The sequence below is a fragment of the Impatiens glandulifera genome, chromosome 1 (assembly GCF_907164915.1).
Source record: "Impatiens glandulifera chromosome 1, dImpGla2.1, whole genome shotgun sequence".
NCBI classification, from domain to species: domain Eukaryota; kingdom Viridiplantae; phylum Streptophyta; class Magnoliopsida; order Ericales; family Balsaminaceae; genus Impatiens; species Impatiens glandulifera.
The window spans coordinates 101,460,000-101,486,290 of NC_061862.1; the positions used below are offsets into that span (position 1 = coordinate 101,460,000).

Consider the following 26,291-nt stretch of genomic DNA (forward strand, 5'->3'; position numbering starts at 1 on the left):
ACCAAACTTATTCGGAGGTGGAAGATATCTCGCCATAAACGCCGCCAACTAGTTCTGGAGTTATTCTCTTTGTCTTTCCAGTTGTATTTTTATTTGTCTTTTTGTCTCAAGTGCTTCTCTTTGTGACTCAAGTATTAAAGACTCTAGTTGTTCTCTTTTCGAAGCCTCCTCTTGTAATTCAGTACGTAACTGCTCGTACTCTTGCTCCTTTCACTGTAACTTTCTTCCACCCCTCAAATCTCCTCTAAATTGGGTGGGCTTTACCCCGAATCCCATTTCAATGACCCTGATTGCCCTTGTCGTCCAAAAACGTTCTCGGTCAGCTCATAATCGGATATATCGAGATTTATCTCGAGCATCTGACGCATCTCATCCTACAAAATGAAAGTAAAGTTGATTAGTTAATTATAACATCATTAAGTAAGTGAAATGTGAAATACACTTACAATTTTCTCCTGTACATGGGGATCCACCACACGAGTAGAGTCATCACTTGTTCCTTTTCTACTGTGTGTCTCGTAGAAAAGGTCAATGTGTGATAGTTCCTTACTAGTAGTCCTCTTCTGTAAAGATTAAATGTTAATATTAATGATCAAAATATAGTTAACACATTATTGACTCTCGAATACACACACTTACCATTTTTTGCTGTCACGTGAGAATGACACACTCCCTGCATGATGTGTCATTCGAAGATTCTTCCTATTTTGTGAGTTCTGCTCATTTTTACCTATTTTTGAAAACAACAATTAATACTTAGTTATATTATAACAAGGATGTATAAAGTTTAGAATTTAAAGATTCGCCCAGAAATCGTCTAGGAGAAAGTGACGATCCAAAATATAATTCCAATCATCTTCTGTATATTCATTCGAGATGTGTGCTCTAATAGCTGCTATATCCCCATTATGAGCTTTAACATGATTCCGGTTGATATCACATCGGTACTTATCCCAAACTACCTTAACATGTTCCATTATCTATTTCCGATAATACTCGATAGGTTCCAGCACTGCCTTAAAACGATTCTGCCAAGACACGGGATTAAGTTATTCATTAATTATTATTACGTATTAGAGAATGAAAGTTAATAAAATATTAACACTTACCATTATCGACTTACAAAGATGTTCTATGTCAGTGGAGATCAAGTCTAATCAATACATCAGACGATGTGACATCACAGATGGGTCCTAAACCACGAGCCCAATATTTATGTACCATGTCGTGCCGTTGTCGCAACACCCCCCCCCCCCAATTTGGCAAGAATTCTATTGTTATTTCTCACCTGGGGTCAACTTCGAGAGGGAAATGTTCTTATTTTTTCCTCGACATTTTCTCTTTGATGTAGATCCTGCAAAAGTATTAGACACCATTAATAACTGAATTTTTATGTATTCAAAGAATTTTAACTTATATCTGCAGGCCGGGAGGATGATGTCGTCATCATCTCAATCTCCGGTGACGTCGGATCTACATGGTCGAGTGTGTCATATGGCTCATTAGAGTCACCCAACTCGAGGATATCGGTTCTCCTCTAGAGATTCTCGAGATTCCTAGACATGCCTCCTCCATAAGTTTATTGTTTTTGTTTAGGTGTCATCTTTTCAATTCAAGAAAAAAAGATGTTACATAATTTTAACTAACTAATATAAAATAAAATACAGTGAAACCTTAATTAGATGTTCGAATAACGTGGGTTTATTGTCGTCAAAATTTTCCAACCCGACCTTAATTTCATATCTGAAATGTAAAACACTTGTTTTGCTTGACTTGCTAAGAAAAAACGGTTCATGATTCTGATTTTCAAAGTGCGGTTACATTAACACTTATAAAACCATGTTTGTCTATTTTTATTCCCCGATCTCCCAAATGGACATCAACCATTTGCATTTAAAAATAATCACTTGTCTTCCACTAAAGTATTTGACTTCTATAATGTCCGTCAACACTCCGTAGTAGAACAATATTTCGGTATCATTGTTACCCAATACAACAAACAACACCACTATTTTGAGTTGTTAAACCTTCATCATGTCTCTCAAGTTGAATTTGTATCCATTAATTCGAGACGACACAAATCTCTTCCATAGAAGTAGGACCACTTCCTAATATTCCTAGATCCTCATAAATGTTTTCTCCAAGTTGAGAAATCTAATAAGAGATGTGTAAGATTATCCTAATTAATGTAATACAATAAAATTATATAACAATTGTAACTCACTTTTGTCTTGAAATAGGCTACACAACGTCTATCACTTTCATCAATTGGTATGAAATGATTATCACATTTTCGCTTGAACTCACTGCATACAATTTGAATGAAAAGTTTGAGTCCATGCATGTAAATTGAAGGATAAATGTACAACTAATAATTGAGCATTTATTTGTAAATTGATTCTGCCTCCGGACAATTCTTTAATATGTATGAATGAGTCATCTCTCAATCACCCGGTTCGTACGTGTAACTAATTCCCTTTGATAACTCTTCCAAATATATAAATACAGATATGGTTGAATTTCACACTAAATTACGCGGGGGATCTTGATCTTCCAAATATCTCGCACATAAGCTAATACTTTCATTCACCACATTATTCTCACTAAATGAACGTCTCGCGAAATTTTTTTATTTATAAGATAATTCTTCAATGTACCCATTTACTACTCAATAGGGTACATCCATCGATAGTGTATAGGTCCTCCAAGAAAAGCCTCGAACGCCAGATATACAGGTAACTGAACCATTATGTCAAAAAAAGAAGGCAGAAATATTTTTTCGAGCTTACATATCGTTATAACAATATCAAGTTGAAGATGGTCCAAGTCACGTTTATTCAACGACTTACAACATAATAACTAGAAAAACTTTGATAGATTCACAACGGTATCGTAGACATCTTCTGGAATTAAGCCACATGTCGCTAGAGGAAGAAGATATTCTAATATGATATGACAATCGTGACTCTTTAAACCCTGAATCTTATTTTTATCCAAGTTAATACAACCCGCAATGTTAGAACAAAATCCTTCCAGCATCTTTAATTTTTTCAAAAATTCACAGAATTTTTTCTTTTGACTAGGAGAAAGTGCGGGGCAGCGGGACATTGAAGAACTCCATCGACCTCAACGAGATGCAATGAGTGTCTTATGCCCATTAATTGTAAATCTTTTCGAGCTTTCAGTCCATCTTTCTTCTTCTCTTTCACATTCATCATTATTCTGACAATGCTATTGCACATGTTTTTCTCTATATGCATGACATCTAGATTATGTCCCAACAATAGAGTTTTCCAATATGGTAGAGTAAAGAATATAGATAATTTGTTCCTTTTCTACCGTGTGTCTCATTTAAAATGTCAATGTGTGATGGTGCCTTACCAATAGTCCTCTTCTGTAAAGATTAAATGTTAATATTAATGATCAAAATATAGTTAACATATTATTGACTCTCGAATACATACACTTACCATTTTTTGCTGTCACGTGAGAGAATGACAGACTCCCTGCATGATGTGTCATTCAAAGATTCTTCTTATTTTGTGAGTTCCGCTCATTTTTACCTATTTTTGAAAACAACAATTAATACTTAGTTATATTATAACAAGAATGTATAAAGTTTAGAATTTAAAGATTCGCCCAAAAATCGTCTATGAGAAAGTGACGATCCCAAATATAATTCCAATCATCTTCTGTATATTCATTCGGGATGTGTTCTCTAATAGCTTCTATAACCCCATTATGAGCTTTAACATGATTCCGGTTGATATCACATCGGTACTTATCCCAAACCACCTTAACATGTTCCATTATCTATTTCCGATAATACTCGATAGGTTCCAGCATTGCCTTAAAACGATTCTGCCAAGACACGGGATTAAGTTATTCATTAATTATTATTACGTATTAGAGAATGCAAGTAAATAAAATAAAATATTAACACTTACCGTTATCGACTTCCAAAGATGTTCTATATCATTGGAGCTCAAGTCTAATCAATACAGCAGACGATGTGACATTACAGACGGGTCCTGAACCACGAGCCCAATATTTATGTACCATGTTGTGCCGTTGTCGCAACACCCCCCCGCCATTTGACAAGAATTCTATTGTTATTTCTCACCTGGGGTCAACTTCGAGAGGGAAGTGTTCTTATTTTTTCCCCGACCTTTTTTCTTTGATGTAGATCCTGCAAAAGTATTAGACACCATTAATAACTGAATTTTTATGTATTCAAAGAATTTTAACTTATATCTGCAGGCCGGGAGGATGATGTCGTCATCATCTCAACCTCTGGTGACGTCGGATCTACATGGTCGGGTGTGTCATATGGCTCATTAGAGTCACCCGACTCGAGGAGATCGGTCCTCCTCTAGAGATTCTCGAGATTCCTAGACATGCCTCTTCCATAAGTTGATTGTTTTTGTTTAGGTGTCATCTTCCCAATTCAAAAAAAAAGATGTTACATAATTTTAATTAATTAATATAAAATAAAATACAGTGAAACCTTAATTAGATGTTCGAATAACGTGGGTTTATTGTCGTCAAAATTTTCCAACCCAGCCTTAATTTCATATCTGGAACGTAAAACACTTGTTTCGCTTGACTTAGGTTGTCTACATATTCTCTTTGAGAGGAATCACGTTACAAGTAGTTTGCTTGCACAAGAATCATCTTGTAAATGCCTTTATTATTGACATAATGAGTTTTCGTTTGTTTTTGGATAACAACTATTTTTTCACTGTTTTCATTTTTATGTTAATTAAATGGTTCATTATGTTGACATAAGTATTTTGTTGTGTTTTTTAGAAAAGATATTTAATTCGTTTCAAAATATTTTGAACATTTTAATCAACCCTCGTGTATCGTAAGAATATTTCCTAACATGCCATTCACCGATTTTGAGATACATCCATGCCACATCCTTTCCTTACTTTGTTTTAGAGAAAAATATGTTGAGTACATTGAGGTTGAAAGGAGTAGAAAAATTATCTCCGTCGAGTGTGGCTAAGTGAACCGCGCTACCTAACAAGATTCTACAAATAATATAAGATCCTTCCCATCGTGGTTGGAACTTTTTCTTGGATCTATTAATTCTCGAGACTTTTGAGTACTAGGTCTCATTCTTACATATTTCTCGATTTTATCTTCTTATAAAAGGCGTTCAACATGCGTTGTTGACAGGCTTGAGTCTTTCTTACATATAACGTTGAACCATTTGTCTTCCATGAGAGTTAACTGAACATATCTCGATTTTGCCTAATTCTCTTTGATGACTTTGCTTTTCTTAGAGCACCCTCAACGTCAATAGCCTTATCTTGATGGGGTGAACAAATTTCATGCCATAAAATAATGAATAAAGTATCTCTATAGTAAAGAATATCCCCATAAGGCATATGACAGTTTCTCGTATCAATCTTTATTTGTTTGGGTAATCTTTTTTAGTATTGTGATCACGATTTTGTTCGTCGCCTTAACAACTCTATTGGTATGTGGTCAGTATGGAGAAGACTTGTGATGCTCGATTTTGATCTTCGTTAATACTTTGAGGAATTCTCATTGAAAGTGTATACTATTGTTAAAGATCATGGAATGGGGAATACCTTATTGACTGATAATGTTGTTCCATGTGAACTTTGCTACATGAGATAATTTGAGTACCTTATACGAGGCCACCTCAACTCATTTAGTGAAATAATCAATAACAAATAGGATGAACTCATGTTCGTTTGTAGCGTTCGCATGAATATTCCATATAATATCAATACTTTAAGTTGAAAACGACCACAAAGACGTCATGCTATATAATAACAAGGTCGGTGTGTGTTTTAGGTTGGCATATAATTGGCATTGGTATAAACTCTTGATATAGAGGATGAATTCTTTCCCTAAATTCTTTCAAAAATAACCAAGACGAATGATGTTCTTGGCTAAGGCCATTCCATTCATATGAGAGTCCACAAGTTCTAGAATTCACTTCGTCCATGATCCGTTTTGCCTTTGATTTATCTACGCATACCATATTTTGAATGTCAAAGGATCGTTGATATAACCTACATATCGTGATGACGTAGTTTGTGGCGTATTGGCACAATTCTCGACGCTCTTTCTTTCCAAAGTGTGGCAGATACTCCCCATCATCCATATATTTTTGTAACGGCTCATACCATGCCTTTCAACTACTTCAGCACTAGCGAAAATTCATTTTTCATAGACATGATTGTATCTCTTTTGGATTCAAAGTGGCTGGATCTTAATGCTCTCCGGAATTTGTGTTATTGAAGCTACGGTAGCTAAGGCATCTACAAACCGGTTCTAAATCCTTATGGCATGTATAAAAATTATGTATTCAAACTTTCCAATGATCTTGGTCAAGTATTCATGTTACAATTTCATATTTTACTATTTTACTTTTTACTCTCCACTAGCTTGAGAGATCATCAAGTTTGAGTCTCCGGTCACCTCTAATTTTCAGGCTCCTTTATCGAATGATAGCTTCATCCCTAATAAGTACACTTCATATTTAGCATCATTATTCGTCACTAAGTAATTGGGCTTTACTAAAGTTGGATTGTATGCACCAAACGAATCAACTAGAATAATTCTAATATCACTATCACACTATTCCATCAAAAAAATATAATTTTTTTAATTTACACCCACATATACCACTATCACACTATTTCCTCAAACATGTATAATTCATTCAAATTTGCACCCACATATACCACAATCACACTATTCCCTCAAACACATATTATTTATTCAAATTTGCACCCACATATACCACTATCATATTATTCCCTCAAACACATACAATTCATTCAAATTTGTACTCATGTATACCACCATCACATTATTCCCTCAATAACATATAATTCATTCAAATTTGCACCCACATATACCACTATCACACTATTCCCTCAAACACATATAATTCATTCAAATTTGTACTCACACACTACAACAAAAATGGACTTTCGACGACGCTTAAAAAGACTTATGACAACCCTTAAAAGCGTAGCCAAAAAGATCACCGACCCTTATTCTTATGTCGCCAAAAGCAGGGTGGGCGTAAGTTTTAACAACGCTTATTTAAGCGTCGGTAATATTCATTTAAGCGTTGCCAAAAGTCTATTTTATTTTTAAAAGTTTTTTTAGTTTCTTTTGACAATTTTATCTGAATTTTTATTTTATTTTTAAATTAAATAATCTTTAAAAATAATATTTTGAAAATCCTTACCTACCAATTATTAACCTTTAAAATAATAATAATAAAAAAAATAAATCCTCTAAACAATATTATCTTATAAAATCATATATATTACAAGTTTTTAATGATGTTCTAATGATTTAAAAAAATAATTAGACTAAAAGGCAAATTTGTATACTTAAAAAGACAAAATAGTTAAGTAATATATATACGCCGATCCAATAGAAATGGTTGGTAGACGAGATTACACTAGATCTTCATCACTTTTTATCATCAATGTCTTTATCATCTTTGTTGTCTTCTGAACCCGACAACATTGACTGATCTATTCCATTTTTAAGTGCCTCATTGTTTACTCTAGCTGCAAACCAGAGATATATCCATCATTAATCAATATATATATATATATATTATAATCAATTATCATCATTATTTAGTATATTCTCATCCTCCTCTCATGATCATTGATTCAACAATAGGGTCCCATGGATGACCACTAATGTCAGTAAATAATCAGCAAATCTAGGATAGTATAAAGACTATAAAACTTAAAACTAGACAATCAAAATGGAAATGACAAGTACAAAGATTTGAAACGTAGATAGGTTCGAATTAAGTTATTTTAAACTTAAAATAAATAAATAAAAAACTGAAATGTTAAGGCAGACGGGTCATAAATTGACAAGTAGTTTCCTTGACGATCCTGATGCGGGATATGGCACCAACAACAACCCAAAGTCCCTGTAAGTATCAAGGCTATGCGTGATTATGTTTAGCCAATAGTATATATTTGTAACATAGTAATGCTAAATGTTGTTAGGTAAACTCAGAAATAAATATTGCAGTGAGATGTTTTAAATATACATGTTATCTCCAAGAAAGGCAAAGGGGATAACAATCTGTAAGGGGAATAATTAAAGACAGTTCTCAGGTAATGAACATACTACCAAATACTTGAACACTTGTTGCAGCTGGGAATAAGAAAGATTGACGCGAATTTTGACATAACCACCCTGTTGTTTAAACATTAAAATGCTTCATACGAATGCTTTCGTAATAATTAATTTTATAAATCAAGAGAATTGCAGCTATTCAATATATAGGCTTTTACCCAATGTCGCCGAGTGGAACACCATGACATGATATGATGTAACGCTTCATAAAAGGATTAATTATTGTCGCCTAAAGAAAGAAACAAATTAATGTAAGAATAACTTATCAATAAAGCGGGGGAAATTTTCAACAGAACAAAAATTACCTTTCTTTTAGCTGTTTCTTCCTAAATATGATGCCATAATCAATAACCAATACGAGCTTGTATCAAAGAGGGTGATATCTGCAGAAGTTATGTGATGAATATCCTATAGAAGAATGAGGAGGAAAGGTTTGACTCGCCTGTTATTACTCTGGTCTGGTTTTATAGTTTTAGAACATCTAGTTATAAGTTGTGTACACTCTAGCAACTGAAATACCATAACATCATATAAATTTTCTACTCTCTTCTGTAACTTCATTGCAACTGCAACCTTTCGGAATTGTCTCTCTTTATGTTATAAAATATACAAAGAATATAAGAGATATAAAGGCAAATCATGCATACAGCTTTGGTGTGTAAGTGTACAAGATAGAAAGGAGCTCATACATCATCTTAGTATGCATGTTTAAACATTATAATTAAATAGCTGAATGAGGTCGGAAATGCACCTTAAATAAGTTCTCATCATTAATGCCCCCAACAACATCTGACCTAATAATTTGGCCATGGCTGTTGACAAGTATATTAACACTCAAAAGACCTAAAAATAGAAAAGACCCATAACAAAATCTCACAAAATGTCATCATAAGTGTGTGCTTTCAAAAGAACATGGCTTACTTCATTTTCTTATATTGTATGCCATCGCTACGCCAAGATACAACATTTGTCACAGCCATGGGTGGCCTTTGACCAACTTCCAGACCGTAAACATCAATCTTGATAAATTCAATGAGAATCTTTGCTTCTGTATACTGAGGATAACCAAAGTTTATCATCTCATCAAGCAATTCATACTGCAAAGTGCAACAGAAATTGAAGTCCAATGATAAAAAAAATACAAACTATGGAACAAAATAAAAGCAATCATCCATTTACCACAACAACAAAGTTATCTCTCAGTGATTCTTCCTCTAGATCTTCAAAATAATGCTTAAAAAACTGTCCAAATAAACCATAAAATCAATCCAAATTTAGAACAATCAAGAAAGAAAAAGATAAAACGAGGATCACTAGTCCTTAGATCAACTACACGATGAAGAAAGATGAGAAGGCTTGCAGTGTTGCAGTTCTGTCTGGAAGCAGTCCTCAAATAAACATTATTATGCTTAATAAACAAATAGGTAACTCCATTGTCATGTACAACTGGATCTTGTGATTTCGGATCGCCCTATAAACAAACAGTTTGATCATACAATTGAACTATGAGACACTATGAGACAATCATCTTCCATATAAATAAATAAAAATAAGAAGACGGATAGCTAAATCAGTTTGATCGGATCACAAAACTATAAAATTGAGTTCGTATAGCTAAACTTGAACAAATGAAGAGCGGTAGAAATGCTGATTTCATTTTTCTTGATAGAATTTGAGAATAAGAACCTCTTTCTCGATTAGCTTGGTGAAGAAGCGTTCGTCTTAAACGACAGAGACGTCTCCACGGTAGTCGTGCCAAACAAGAACTCTATCTTTGATATCGAGAAGGAAGAGGGCCTAGGAGACTCCCACCATCGGAGTGTTAAGGTTTCTCCGTCGGATCGGAGATCAGAAATCAGAAATCGGATATTTGGTTAGGAGATCCGGTGAGAATAACGAAAATTGTGGTCTGGATTAGAATGGAAAGATTTTGGATATGGCTGCACCCTAGTGGTTGGAGAAGGATGTAACTAAGTTTGCGCGCAACAATTTGGATGATAGCCGATTAGGCAAAGGCTGTTTTAGGTTAGAAATTGCTCTGTGTAGAAAAAAATTAGTTACGCTTTCTTCTAGGGCTAGACTCTACTGTCCGAACTTTTTTAAGTAATTAAAAATTGATTTCTAATTTCAAAATATATATAAGTTAAATTTTTATTATTAAATATAATATAATGTTTTATTTATTTTTAGTTTAAATTATTTTTACTTTTAATTTAATTTAATTTTAATTAATTAAAAGATAGATGTTAATAAAAAAAATTAAATTATGAAATAAATTTTAATGTAAATAAAATTTAAGTCAAATTTAATTTAAAAAATTTAAATAATAAAATAAAATATTTACAAAGTTAAAAAAACATAAAAAATATTAAATTTAGAATAGTTATATTTTAAAGTTTTTAAGAAAGTTTGTATATAAAAAAATAAAGGTGGTTTTATAGAAATAATGATTGACAAAAGTTTTTTTCTTTTAATTTTTATCCACGCTTAATAAGCGTTGGCATATAAAGGTAGCTAAAAGGATATTTTGTTGTAGTGACATATACCACTATCACATTACTTTCTCAAACACATATAATTCATTCAAATTTGCACCCACATATATCACTATTATATTATTCCCTCAAACACATATAATTTATTCAAATTTGCACCCATATATACATATCATCATCACACTATTCCCTCAAACACATATAATTCATTCAAATTTGCACCCATATATATCATCATCACACTATCTTCTCAAACACATATAATTCATTAAAATATGTACCCACGTATACCACCAACACACTATTCTCTTAAACAAATATAATATATTCAAATTTGTACCCATATACCACCATCACATTATCCCCTCAAACAAATATAATGCAGGGATTCAAACTATAGTCTTGAATGTAGAAGGTGGTCACTTTAATAATTAGACAACTTGTAATTAATGAGTTTTATTTATAATTGTATCTATGCATATATATTTTGTAACCTAATAAATATCAAAATTTTGAATTTGTTTGATAAGTTTTATTTATAATTATATGTATGCATATATATTTTATAACCTAATAAATATCCAAATTTTGAATTATTTTTTAAAATTCACAAATAATATTTTCCAATTTGTTATTAACCTAAAATTATTTTCTAAGTATAAAAATTATTATTTATTCTTTTCGTGTCAAATATAAAAGGGAGATAAATAATAAAATTTTATTTTATTTTTATTTAAATATTTTGTAAATTAAGTTTTAAATAGGTTCTTACATATGATACATAGTTTTATTAAAATATTGAACTTATATTGTTAACAATGATGTTAGCAATGTCGTACGTTCATCAAAATTTAGGTTGAATTTAAATATAAAGTCTTATTAGCTTAATTGGTTAAAATATTGTACTTATATTCTTAATTTGTAAGTTTGAAACTTTTGTATAGCATTTTTAATTTTGTTTTTTAAAATTAACCGTTTTAAGTATATTTGGCAGGTCAACCTAATAACCGATCCAAATATTTATTTATTCTTACATACATATTCAAATTAACTACAGCTCTCGACTCGACAATTCATACACTTTGAAATTAAGCATTATCATATATATATATGATAAATGATTGTGGAGGAAATTTGAGAGAGAGAATTTTAAAAGGAATGACGTGACACAACCTATTGAAAAATTAACAAATTTTCTCTCTCTTCCCTCTCTCCTCACACTTTATTTTTTTTCCAACCAGTGATGTAGTGACACGTCATTCTCTCCATCATTCCATCTATCAAATTCTTCCCCTATCAATAAGTTAGCGTGGGAGCGCCTCTTGCTCAATATACAGGTTTTCTTTTAAAAAGTCAATTACCACTTTTTTTTTTTATAAAATGATTTTATTAAATAGAGAAAAATTTTGTGATTTCTTGATATCTTAAAACTTTACAAATTAGGTTTGGGTATCCATATGAGGATATGAATAAAAATATGGGTTATAGTTATCCATTTGAGGATGTAATAAAATATGGGTTTTAGTTATCCATCATAGAATGTGAATAAAAATAGGGCACACATCACTTTTAAATGCTCATATTTAATCGAGTATTTAATTGGGTGATCATTATTCATTAACCAACCCACATACAAATTATCCAAGTCACATTCTAATTGAGTATCTTTTAAGTTGAATTGGCCTTGTTTGGATTATAAGGTTTTTAAAAATAATTTTGGTTATTTAAAAATTAATTATTTTTAGTAGGTGTGTATTTTTTTTAAATAAAAATATTTAAATTATATTAATATATAATGATAAAATAAAATTATAATTTTAAATAAAGTATTTAATATTTTTATTAATGAATTAAGTAATACAATAAATGATTGAGAATGAAATAATGTTTAATTAGATTGAGTTATTTAAATAATTTTTTTTATTTAATCATCCTATAATACTTAGAATTCATTAAATCCAATTAGAGTGTAGCTTATGTGTGTTCAAACATTAAAAATTAATTATTTTTTATTAAGAAACTTAAGATAAAATGGAGACATAACACTACATCAAAGTAGTCTTAACATTTTTATACAGATAAATTGACTCAGACTTGTAAGGTATCAAATACATTTATAAAAATATAATTATGTTTAAAATTATTGTGCAGACTAATTCATTAGTGAGCAATAACTCTCATTCTCAACATCATAGTTTCTCTAGTCTTGACACTTAATTAAATGAAAGTAAAAATTCTAATTGTCCTCTATTTTTCTAGTTTTGGCATCAACTACCTGAGATCTTGTGTTCGAATTTGTTAGGCGGAAAGGAAAGTTCAGATCGAATGATTAATTGTGTAGGCAGACTATATGCTCAACCACAAAAATAATTAGTCGTATTCCGTATGATAACGGAACTCATTAGAAAAATTAATAACTAAACTTTACTAAACAATGAATCAAACTAAGCTCCGTCAACTATATAAATACCAGGGGTGAGCATAATTTGGGTTTACCCAAACCCAACCCTAACCTAAACCATAAATATTAATTTGGGTTGGTTAATACGGGTTGGGTTGAATATGGGTTGGGTTGAGTATGGGTTGGATTAGGGTTACCCAAATTACTCAAATTATATAAATTTAATTAATTTTTTATTATTAATCAAATATAAACTAATCATCTTCCAACTTAAAGTCGAACATGTTTTTCACATGTTTAACACGTTTTTCATACGTTTAACACGTTTAATACGTTTTTAATATTTTAAACACGTTTTCACAATTATAACACGTTTTTCACACATTTAACACGTTTTTACACATTTAATACGTTTTTAATATTTTTAACACATTTTTACACTTATAACACGTTTTTTACACGTTTAACACGTTTTCACGTTTTTTACACGTTTTGACATGTTTAACACGTTTTCACACTAATAACAAGTTTTTTCACGTTTTTGACATGTTTAACACGTTTTCACACTAATAACACGTTTTTGTCACGTTTAACACGTTTTTGACATGTTTAATACGTTTATCGCGTTTTTGACAGTTTTAACACATTTTTTTTACGTTTTTGGCACGTTTAACACATTTTTAATATAAATAACATGTTATTGATAATTTTAACACAGTTTTCACGTTTTTGGCACATTTAACACGTTTTTGACATTTTAACATGTTTTTGATATGTTTAACACGTTTTCACACGTTTAACATGTTTTTCATACGTTTAACATATTTTTCACGTTTTTGGCATGTTTAACACGTTTTTGACATATTTGACAGATTTTTCACATTTTTGGCACGTTTAACACGTTTTTGACATGTTTAACACGTTTTGGCTCATTTAACACATTTTTAGTTCATTTAACAAGTTTGGTACGTTTAACACGTTTTTCACATTTTGGCACATTTTCACGTTTTTGGCACGTTTTCACGTTTTTGGCACGTTTAACACGTTTTGACATTTTAACACGTTTAACATATTTTTTACACGTTTAATATGTTTTTTTGCACGTTAACACATTTTGATAAGTTTTAACACATTTTTGGCACGTTTAACACGTTTTTCACGTTTTGACACGTCAAATGTGTGAAAAACGTATTAAACTTGTTAAAATGTGATAAACATGTTAAACGTGTCAAAAATGTGTTAAACATGTCAAATGTGCACAAAAACCTGGAAAACGTGTTAAACGTACCAAAAACGTGAAAAACATAAGAAAACATGTTAAATGTGTTAAAACGTGCCAAAAACGTGAAAAATGTGTTAAATGTGTTGTAATCATGAAAAACGTGTCAAAACGTGTTAAACATATCAAAACATGAAAACAGTGTTTAGTGTGTCAAAATATGTTAAACGTGCCAAAAACATGTTAAACATGTCAAAACGTGTTAAACGTGTGAAAAATGTATTAAACGCGTCGAAAACGTGAAAACGTGTCAAAAACATGTTAAACGTGTCAAAACATGTCAAAAATGTGGAAAACGTGTGAAACGTGTTAAACGTGCCAAAAACGTGACAAATATGTGAAAACGTGTTCAACATGTCAAAAATATGAAAAACATGTTAAACAAGTCAAAACGTGCCAAAACGTGAAAATGTGTCATAATCGTGAAAAACGTGTCAAACGTGTTAAATATGTCAAAACATGAAAATAATGTTCAGCGTGTCAAAATGTGTTAAACGTGCCAAAAACATGCCCAAAACATGTTAAACGTGTCAAAACGTGTTAAATGTGTGAAAAACATAATAAATGTGTCGAAAACGTGAAAATATATAAAAAAACGTGTTAAACGTGTGAAAAACATATTAAACGTATCGAAAACGTGAAAAACGTGTCAAAACGTGTTAAACGTGTCAAAAATGTAGAAAATGTGTGAAACGTGTTTAAACGTGTTAAATGTGCTAAAACATGTGAAAACGTGTTCAACGTGTCAAAAATATGACAAACATGTTAAACGTGTCAAAACGTGCCCGAAAACGTGAAAAAACGTGTTAAATATGTCATAATCGTGAAAAACGTGTTAAACGTGTAAAAAACGTATTAAACATGCCAAAAACGTGAAAAATGTGGAAAACATGTTAAACATGTCAAAAACGTGTTAAACGAATAAAAATGTGTTAAATGAATCAAATACATGTTAAATGAAAAAATAAAAATAAAATAATTTGGGTTACCCAACCCATACTCAACCCAACCCATACCCAACCCATATTAATAAATAATATGGGTTGATTTATGGGTTAGGTAAATTTAATTTGGGTTGAATATGGGTTGAATAATACGGATTGGGTTTACCCGTTTTGGTCACCCATAATAAATACTTTGGTCAATTAAGTACCAAATCTAACAACAGCAGACAAAATTAATGCCAACCATCATTACATTATTTAGAAATAATAAAATTTTATTAATTTAAAAAAATACAAATATCACAAAATAAAAACCATTATTATTATATTTCAAATTAATAAAAAAATTAAATTTTTTAACTAATTATTTTTATCAATAAACAAAATAACATTAAAATTTAAAAATAATTAAAATAATTAAAAATTAATTTAAAACTATAACTAAATATCTCAATTCTCAAATAGCAATAAATACTAAATATTTTTCATATATATAATAGTTGCGGTAGGCGGTTTAGATGATCTTCAACCGAAAAACTTATTTTGGTATAAATGTCACATCAAACAGTAATATTTCTCCAAAAATCCATTCTCAAACTTAAAAGAATATTTTTATAATATTTTTTTTTATATTAACTTTTATAAATTTTTAATATATCTATATATTTTTCAAGGTTATAAATTATAATATTTTAATATCACCCCATTATTTTAAATTTGATTGTAAATTAATTATAAAAATTCAATAATACAAAAAAAAAAATATTATAAAAAAATATTGTACAAAATAATACTGTTTGATAAAACAAACATTAATAAAAAAAATATTATTAAATATTCTTCATTATTATAATTTTTTAACATATTATAAATTTATTTTAAATATTATTATAATTTTTTTAACTTTATTATATTTTTTTTAAACATTATTATAAATTTATATTATATAAATAAATTAGATAAATAAAATAAATAAATTAATTAAATATATAAAATATACCTAAACTAATTTTAAGGGTTGAATTAAAAAAAAAATAGTTTGCGATTGTGAACCGTGTAAACACATATTTGCGTTTACAATAGTGAAAAAATAACTAAAAACCTATTTTGGGTTTAAGAATGAACGTTAGTCTATAAAGTATACGAAGATGCTCTTGCATTCTAACCAAGTTAGAAAAAGTGAAAAATATTTGGTTGTCCAAATTTATTTTAAATAAATTATTAAAAAATTTATTTTGATGAAATTTAATTAAACCTATAATTTATAAACAAAAAATGTTAAATAATTTTTTTTCATTAAATGGACCTTGATGGACTTACTCGGGGCCGGTCCCGCCTAAAACACCATCCTCCTGACATCTTAAAAAAAAACTTACACTACAAAATTTAAATACGATCAAAATAGACATTATTAAAATTTAATTAACTTGACTATTTTTTTTTAAATGCAATATAAATTATTATATATTCTAATACAATATAAAATATAATAAGTTAAATAAAAAAATTTTAAAAAATTCTTTCGACGACAACCAATACTTCAGACACTGAATTATATAATAATAAAAAAAAAAGTTTTGAAAATCTCAAAACATTCCCTTTTAAGTTTAAATAAACTCAAAATAATATATTCATTTAAATTATTTCATACATTATTTAGTTATATCTTTATTAACATAATATTCTTGTTATTTAGTTATAATTTATTAGCATGTTCATTTAAGTTATATTCTTTTATTTTTTTTAAATATGTTTGAACAATTTAAATTATAATTACAGTTGGTCATTTTCAATTTCACAAAATTGTCATTTTAAGAAAAAATATAATAAAATAATTTAAACATATATTATTAAGATATTTATTTGACACAACATATTAAAATAATTCAAGTATCAAGAGTTTTGTTTAGACCTATTATCATGAAAAAAAATCGGGAAAATATTGGTTCGAAAGGTTAACTTCTAAGTTAAAAATAATATATATCAGTTCGAAAGGTTAATTTACTATTAAAAACATATAATAAGAAAAATAAAAAAAAAAATCGAATTAAAGAAAATGAAATTAAGAACTATAAAAACACTAAATTAATTTCAATTCTTAATCTTAAATATCATATTCAACATTGAAATTGCATCCCAATTATAATTATATTGTTATCAAACACCATGATGCATGTATATTTGTGCGATTGTCTTTGAAGTAGTCGTTTTAACATTTTTTTTCTTTTAGAAAATAAAATTATTTTATTAAATAAAAAGATTTGAGATATTTTAGACATTGGCAGGTAAGTTATTTAAATAGTATAGAGTTATTTGATAAGTTATAATTATGGTGATTATGAATCAATTATTTTTTTTAAATGATTTAATGTGTACGAATATATAATAATAAAATAAAAAATAATAATTTAAAATAAAATATATTTTAATATTTTAATTAATAAACTGAATGATTTGATAGATGAGAGAAAAGTAAAATAATATTTTATTAAGTTAAAATTATTTAATAAATCTAAACAAACAAGACCTAAATATTATTAAGATTTAGGTATCATCGAACCATTAGGCAGTATGTGAATAAAAATAGGACAAATTTCACTTTTAAGTCGTGATTGGCTTGCTCACTAACATTAATCATCCAAGTCACCTTTAATTAATTAACTTTTTTTTTATATTTTAAATACTTATATAATATTTTAATTATTTTTTTATTTAACTAAATATCTATGAATTATGAATAGATATAACATTGGTATTTAATTTATTTCAATATTGATAATTATTTTTGGATAGTTATTGTAATTACTTAGAAAGAAAAAAACAGGTTGATTGATTTAATTCATGTCTAGATAAATATTTATATAAATATTACAAACATAAGATTAAATATATAATAATTTTATAAAATATTTAATTATAATGGTAGAGATCTCTACAATTTTTATATGATTTGTGTGTAAAACTGTGACAAGTTGATAAACATAATGATTATATAATTAAAGATAAAATAATTTTAAAATATAAATACAAATATTTAAATAATTTTTTTTAAAATGGTCCATTATATTTAAATAAAATAATTATAGTTATAAAAATATGGACAGTTTTAATATTAATTAAATATTTTTATATTTATATAATTAAAACAATTATACAATGATATTAAAATTAGTATATTAATATATTTATAATATATTAAATTAAAATATTATTTTAACAAATTAAAAATGACATTATATTTTTTATTAATTGATTGAATAAATATATTTTAAAAGACCTTGAGTCTATCTCCCGTTTTCCTCCTTCACGTCCGCGCCCGCCTGAGGCCAGCGTATTTTTTATTTGATCCTAAACCATCACAATCTTTTTAGAAAAAAAATTAATAACAACCTCATCAGTTAGCTGGCCTAAAGACCATTTTATTTTGATTCTTTTAAATTTTCTATTATTCATTCATTTAAATCTATCATATTTGAATTTTAATTATTTTTTTATATTGTATAATGATGAATTTAAAGGCATGCCCTGTGAATAAAAAATGATAAAGCCTTGTCACATGTTTATGTTTGATAAAATCTTTAAGCGAATGTTTAAGATTGAATAAATAAATAAGGTATAAAATAATATTATTTTAAATGGTTAAAAGTTTAAAGTATAGAATCTCAATCGATGAGCATTTGAGACATATCGCTAGGGGTGAGCAAACGGGTAAACCCAACCCGTATTACCTAACCCATATTCAACCCAAATTAAATTTACCAAACTCATAATTCAACCCATATTATTTACTAATATGGGTTGGGTATGGGTTGGGTTGAGTATGGATTGGGTAACCCAAATTATTTTATTTTTATTTTTTTTTATTTAACATGTATTTGACTCATTTAACAATTTTTTATTCGTTTAACACGTTTTTGACATATTTAATACGTTTTCTCACGTTTAACACGTTTTTGACACGTTTAACACGTTTTGGCACGTTTAACACATTTTGACACGTTAAACACGTTTTTCATGTTTTTGGCATGTTTAACACATTTAACACGTTTTTGACACATTTGACACGTTTGACACGTTTTGACACGTTTTCGACACGTTTAACACATTTGACACATTTTTGGAACGTTTAACACGTCTTTGACACGTTTGACACGTTTTTGACACGTTTGACATGTTTTTGACATATTTTTCACGTTTTCGACACGTTTAACACATTTTGACACATTTTGGCACGTTTAACACGTTTAACATATTTTTCACATTTTTGACACGTTTGACATGTTTTGACACGTTTTTCACGTTTTCGACACGTTTAACACATTTTGACACATTTTGGCACGTATAACACGTTTTAACATGTTTTGACACGTTTAACATATTTTGACACGTTTTCCACGTTTTGACACGTTTAACACATTTTTGACACGTTTAATACGTTTTTCACATTATTGACATATTTTACACGTTTTTCACATTTTTGGCACGTTTAACACGTTTTGACACGTTTAACACGTTTTGACACGTGTAACATGTTTTCCACGTTTTGAGACGTTTAACACGTTTTTGACACGTTTTTCACGTTTTCGACACGTTTAATACATTTTTGTCACGTTTAATATGTTTTTCACACATTCAACACGTTTAACACATTTGACACGTTGGACACTATTTTCATGTTTTGACACGTTTAACACATTTTTAATACGTTTGACACATTTTTCACGATTACGACACATTAAACACATTTTGACACATTTTTCACGTTTTTGGCACGTTTAACACGTTTTGACATGTTTAACATGTTTTTCACATTTTTGGCACGTTTAACACGTTTTGACATGTTTAACACGTTTTCCTCTATTTTGGCACATTTTGATACGTTTAACACGTTTTTGACACATTTAACATGTTTTTCACATTTTTGACACGTTTAATATGTTTTCACACGTTTAATATCAAACGTGTGAAAAACATATTAAACGTGTCAAAAATGCCAAAAACGTGTTAAACGTGACAAAAACGTGTTAAAACTTATTTAAACGTGTTAACGTGCAAAAAAATATGTTAAACATGTCAAAAATATGTTAAATGTGTAAAACGTGTTAAATTGTTAAAAACGTGAAAAACGTGTTAAACATGTTACAAACGTATTAAACATGTTAAACGTGTTAAAAATGTGAAAAACGTGAAAAACATTGTTAAACATGTCAAAAACGTATTAAACGTACCAAAATGTGAAAAATGTGTTAATGTGTGAAAAACGTGTCAAATATGTCAAAAACGTGTTTAACATGCCAAAAACGTGAAAACATATTAAATGTGTGAAACACGTGTTAAACGTGTGAAAAACGTGTGAAAACGTGTTAAACATATCAGAAACGTGTTAAAATGTTAAAAACGTGTTAAACGTGCCTAAAACGTGAAAATCATGTTAAACTTATCAAATACGTGTTAATGTGTTAGTTATGTTAAAAACGTGTTAAACGTGCCAAAAACGTAAAAAAAAACGTGTTAGATTTGTCAAAAACGCGTTAAACGTATTAAACATGTCAAAAACGTGTTTAACGTGATAAAAACGTGTTATTAGTATGAAAACGTGTTAAACATGTCAAAAACTTGTTAAACGTGCCAAAAACGTAAAAACGTGATAGAAATATTAAAAAGGTGTTCAACGTGTGAAAAACATGTTAAACATATCAAAAACGTGTTAAAATGCCAAAAACGTGTTAAACGTGCCAAAAACGTGAAAATCGTGTTAAACTTATCAAAAACGTGTTAACGTGTTAAATATGCTAAAAACGTGTTACACGTGCCAAAAATGTAAAAAACGTGTTAAACTTGTCAAAAACGCGTTAAACGTATTAAACATGTCAAAAATGTGTTCAACTTGACAAAAACGTGAAAAACGTGTTATTAGTGTGAAAATGTGTTAAACATGTCAAAAACGTGTTAAACGTGTCAAAAACGTAAAAACGTGTTAAACGTGTGAAAAACATGTTATAAGTGAAACGTTTTAAAAATATTAAAAACGTGTTAGATGTGTGCAAAACGTGTTAAACGTATGAAAAATATTTTAAACATGTCAAAAACGTGTTCGACTTAAAGTTGGAAAATGATTAGTTTATATTGGATTAATAATAGAGAATTAAACTAAATTTATATAATTTGGGTAATTTGGGTAACCCTAACCCAACCCAAATTAAACTCAACTCATATTCAACCCAGCCCATACTCAACCCAACCCATATTAACCAACTCAAATTAATATTTTGGGTTTGGGTTAGGGTTGGGTTTGGGTAAACCCATATTATGCTCACCCCTACATATCGCTGATGCCTTTTTCATGTGTAACTAATCGCCGAATCAAAAACAGAATCTCTAAAATTTGTTTCAAAATGCAAAATATTTTTATTTTCTAATTTTTTAAAAAGTAAATTAAGTGGTCATTCTAAAAATGTCAAAACTAGTTTAAATAGACAATTTTAAATGAAATATAGTCCCGCCTACTAATTTAGTTCATTGTCTCACTCAAAACTCGAGAAGAAAGTGAGTTATGAGGCACAGCCATCGATCGAGTTTTAAAATATATTTTTTTAAAATGGTCGATTTTGACTTTAATGTTAAAACCTATTAAATAGGTCCAAAACATATTAAAATAATTGAGATAGGATCTATTTAGTAATACTTTATTTAAATTTTAGAATATTAAGATAATTTTATATTTTGCTAACTAGGGATGTTTCATAAATTCATATATATATATATATACATTGATTGAGTCAATAATTTTTATCAACAAATATAAATAACTACATAAATTAGTTTTTGTTTCTTGTTCTCTAATATCTCTCTTTATTAATTTGTGATTGATTTTCAAATAAGATACGTTTAATCTTCCACATAAATTTTAACATGGTATTAAAGCAAAGTTAAAAAGGAAAATAACAAATTCGACTTCAACAACTTACTCGAAAGATGAGAAAAAGTTTGTGAACCTAACTTGAACGATCATAAAACAATTAAAAAATGATTCAAAAGAGTGAAAGAAAATAGAAAAGATTGTTGGAGAATACAAGTAAGTCTAGACTAACTATGATTAAAAAAAATGTTTTCTTTTTAATAAAATATGAGCACAACTATTTTTAATTAAACAACACAATAATTCTAATAGATTTGGAGTTAGTAAACATATTTGTAATTATAAAATAAATTAAACAAATTTGAAAAAAAACATTAATTCTTAACTTAACAAGATGGATCAAATAGAATTATTAATAAAGTTATAAATATAAAATTGTTTTATTGATTCATATGAATCTACTTTAATCTTTCTTTTCAAGAAAAATTAAGATTTGTGTTGTAGTTAAAAATCAATTTAAATTCAATAATAAAATGATAATAACACATTAAATAAATTTAAAACAAAATTTGTAATTAAAAACTATAGTAAACAAGATGAAATTAATTTTAATCAATATTTTGTGCAGTTTGCCATGAATATTATTGTTAGAATAATTATTACCCTAACAACTTAAAAAAAGTTTTTTTTATACAAAATCGATATACATAATACATTTCTTCATTGAACTATTGAAGATACATCTATATAAAAAAACATGATTTGAAATGTGGTTTTAAATCAAAAATTTGTAAATTAAACAATAGTCTATATGGATTTAAACAAACTTTAAAAGAAGTGACATGCTGAAATTTTTTCAAAATTTTAAGAAAAAAATGGGCTTTAAAAAATAATATGTGAACATGATTATTGTTTAGATATTAGACATTCTGATCAAACTGTTATATCGATCAAAGTATTAATACTTAAAAAATCCAATTTATTCTAAATCAAATCAAAGACCTTGTGGCAACAGATTAAGTATGTAGCCCGTAAACACACTTAACCATTTAATCAGGCGCAGAACTTGTCACCTGACGGGGGGCTCGAACCCAGTACCTTAGGGTTAATATCTATCTCTTGTTACCGCTAGGCTAGAAGAGGGGATAAAAAATGTGGCAACGGATTAAGTATGTAGCCCGCAAACACACTTAACCATTTAACCAGGCGCAGAACTTGTCACATGACGGGCTCGAACCCAGGACCTTAGGGTTAATATCCACCTCTTGTTACCGTTAGGCTAGAAGAGGGGATAAAATGGAGCAAAGAATTAAGTATGTAGCCCGCAAACACACTTAATCATTTAACCAGGCGCAGAACTTGCCGCCTGACGGGCTCAAACCCAGGATCTTAGGGTTGGTATCCACCTCTTTTTGCCGCTAGGCTAGAAAAAAAGAAGAAATTTTTAAGGACGGCAAAACCCTAGGTGAAGTGCGAACTGTGCAATCAGCGTGCCATGTGTGCCGTGTGTGCCTCGATATGCCGATAACATATTCTCGGTCATAATCGTCGTTGAAGAAACCCTCGGTCGTAGTCGCAAAGAAATCACACACCGTTCGTTGTTGTGCGAACTGTTCCATCTATGCGATTTGTGCGATCCGTGTTCCGTGTGCGTCGTGATTTCATCTCTCGGTCGAAAGGGTCGTCTTTTCGTAGAAATCTACTAAATCTACTCATTGATCTCTCGGTTAAGACTAGAGTACATCAGGAAATCAATTTCAAACCTATGTGTACTGTAAAGTTGTTAAAAGCTTCGCTGACACAAATCCGTCTGTGTCGGCCACTTTAAATATGACTTTTACAAACATTGTAGCTTCAGCAGTACGGGCAATTCCCTTTTTGTCAACAGTTGGTACAAGCTCGGCCAACTCTCTTAATCGAGCAATGGGTGAATCCAACACATGCTCCCCTGATCATAAGACAGAAAATTCGAATGCAACTAACCTCCACATAGGCTCAGGAGAGAATCACACGAATATCCTTTTTGAAAATCATTGGTCTCCAAAGCCAGGAGGAAATGGTGGAAATCTGACTGACGTGAGCAAGAGCAATAATAAGGATTTTGTAGTCAACACGGCATGTATGTTTTCTACCAATCCCAATAACACTCATGAGATGAATGCAAATGATAATAGAACTGTTAGTGGAATACATGCTCTAGGAAAAGATAGAGTAGTTCTGGAAAATAGTCTAGGAAATAAAAATGCACAGGTCATTAACTCGGATTCCAATGAGAATCAAATTCAACTTGATACTATTGAGATACCTGACTCAGACGAAGAAGTAGAGAAAGTAATCCAGAAAGAATTGGAAAAAGAAAGAATTAATGCAGAAAATCTGGGTGAAACAGGAAAAACGCAAAGAATGGCAGCGAAAACATTCGGTAAAGAAACAAACCCGAGGAAATGGAGTGTTGGTTTTAATGAAAGGGCCAATCTGAAAGGGCTTAGAAATCAGATAACAAAATTATTGATATTAGGAAAGAAAGGACAAATCGTTTTAAGCAAAGAGAAAAGCCAACAGTACACAAAGCAGCTCAACCTACATTACCTACAAGACTGGAATCTTCTAAAAAAAGAGGAGTACGATACTATTGTGAACTGGTCTGTTGAAACTTTGAGAGAGCTTTCTAAATGTCCCAAAACCAGAGTCTACTTCATCAAGAAAAATTCTAATTGGAATGTAGACTAGGTCTGGAAAAAAACTGGAGAACAAAGTAAAATTCAAGGGAAGGATAAAAAAAACAGGGCAAAACCAGAGTAACGAGCAGAATGAACAACAGAAACAGAATGCAGGGCAGAAGAACAAAGGGGAAACAAAAGCTGACAATCCAGTTCAAGAGAGGAGAAAGATTTTCCTTGGAACATTTAAGCCAAAAGTTGAAATTATCGGTTCCCCGTTTGAATTCAAACTACCCCAAGAAGTTGAGGAAAACTGCGTAAAGTCATGGAAGAATGTCATAGTGGGCAACTTCATCGGAAGAAACAAGGTGCCATTTATAGTAACAAAAAAAACCCTAATGGAACAATTGGGGGAAAATGGTCTAGAAAAGGTAACATCAAACATTCATGACTTGTACTTTCTCAAATTCAAAGAAGGATCAGATCTCGAAAGTATTCTGATCAACGGACACACATTTGTTGGGGAAAACTACATGAAACTCGAAAAATGGACAGAAAGTATGAACCTCTTCAGCAAGCCCAAAGAAACTGCGCAAATCTGGTTCTAATTGCGCAACATCCCTCCCCACATGTATAACTCTAAAGCATTAAGTCACTTTGCGAGCCTATTGGGGAGTCCACTCTACATGGACCCAACTACAGAAAAATGTGAGCATATGACTTATGCTAGGATGTGCATTGAGATACACCCGAGATCAAATCTTCCATACCAGATGACGATAACAGACAGAAAAGGTGAACCCACAATTATGAGAATCTCGTATGAGTGGAGGCCGAATAGATGCTTTGACTGTAATACATTCGAACATGTCTATTACAAGTGCACGAAAATAATTGAAGAATAAAGAAAAAAGAAGATCGAGAAATAGACAAAGACAGAGACAGAGACAGAAAAGAAACAGAAAGAAGAACAAGAAAGGTTGCAAAAGGAAAATGTTAAGAATGAAAGGCAGAAAGAGGTTACTAAAGAATCGGTATTGAGTAAACAGAAGGATCAAGATAAGGAAGGAAATTCATAACATGGTTTTGAAGAACAGGGGAAGGAAGATAGAGTGGTAAGAGATTCAGAATCAAAAGCTGAGAATGAAGAGGTAACAAAGAAACTTGAACTGGAAGCAAGAATCAATACCGAAGAGGTTGTGGAAAGAGAAAGCGTGGGAGAAAGCAAGAAAGGGGAAGTGGGTAAAGGAAATGAGAAAGATAAAGAAGAGACAACTAAATCGGTTGAAACTGTACAGTCTCGAATTCAAAAGAAAGTTGCCCTTAGAAACAAAAAAATTCTTAAACAGAAAGGTAAGCAAATTAAGGAAAATACAATTCCTTATAGCCCTGCTATATGGGAAAAACAGAAAGGAAGAAAAAGTAAAGGAAGGGGAAGTAAAGCTGGAACATCTTCTTTTCATTAATGAATTTAATAACATGGAATA

The 26,291-nt window shown here is 29.9% G+C and overlaps 1 protein-coding gene across 1 annotated transcript; it reads right to left on the reverse strand.

The window, feature by feature from the left end:
• Positions 1 to 260: 260 nt before the first annotated feature.
• Positions 261 to 23,763, reverse strand: LOC124938540 (AP-1 complex subunit mu-2-like). Its single transcript, XM_047479003.1, has 7 exons — positions 23,737 to 23,763; positions 9,500 to 9,637; positions 9,346 to 9,408; positions 9,088 to 9,263; positions 8,918 to 8,978; positions 447 to 563; positions 261 to 374 (listed from the first exon to the last, which is right to left on the reverse strand). The coding sequence occupies exons 1-7, from the start codon at positions 23,761 to 23,763 to the stop codon at positions 261 to 263; spliced, it is 696 nt and encodes a 231-aa protein (XP_047334959.1).
• Positions 23,764 to 26,291: the final 2,528 nt, after the last annotated feature.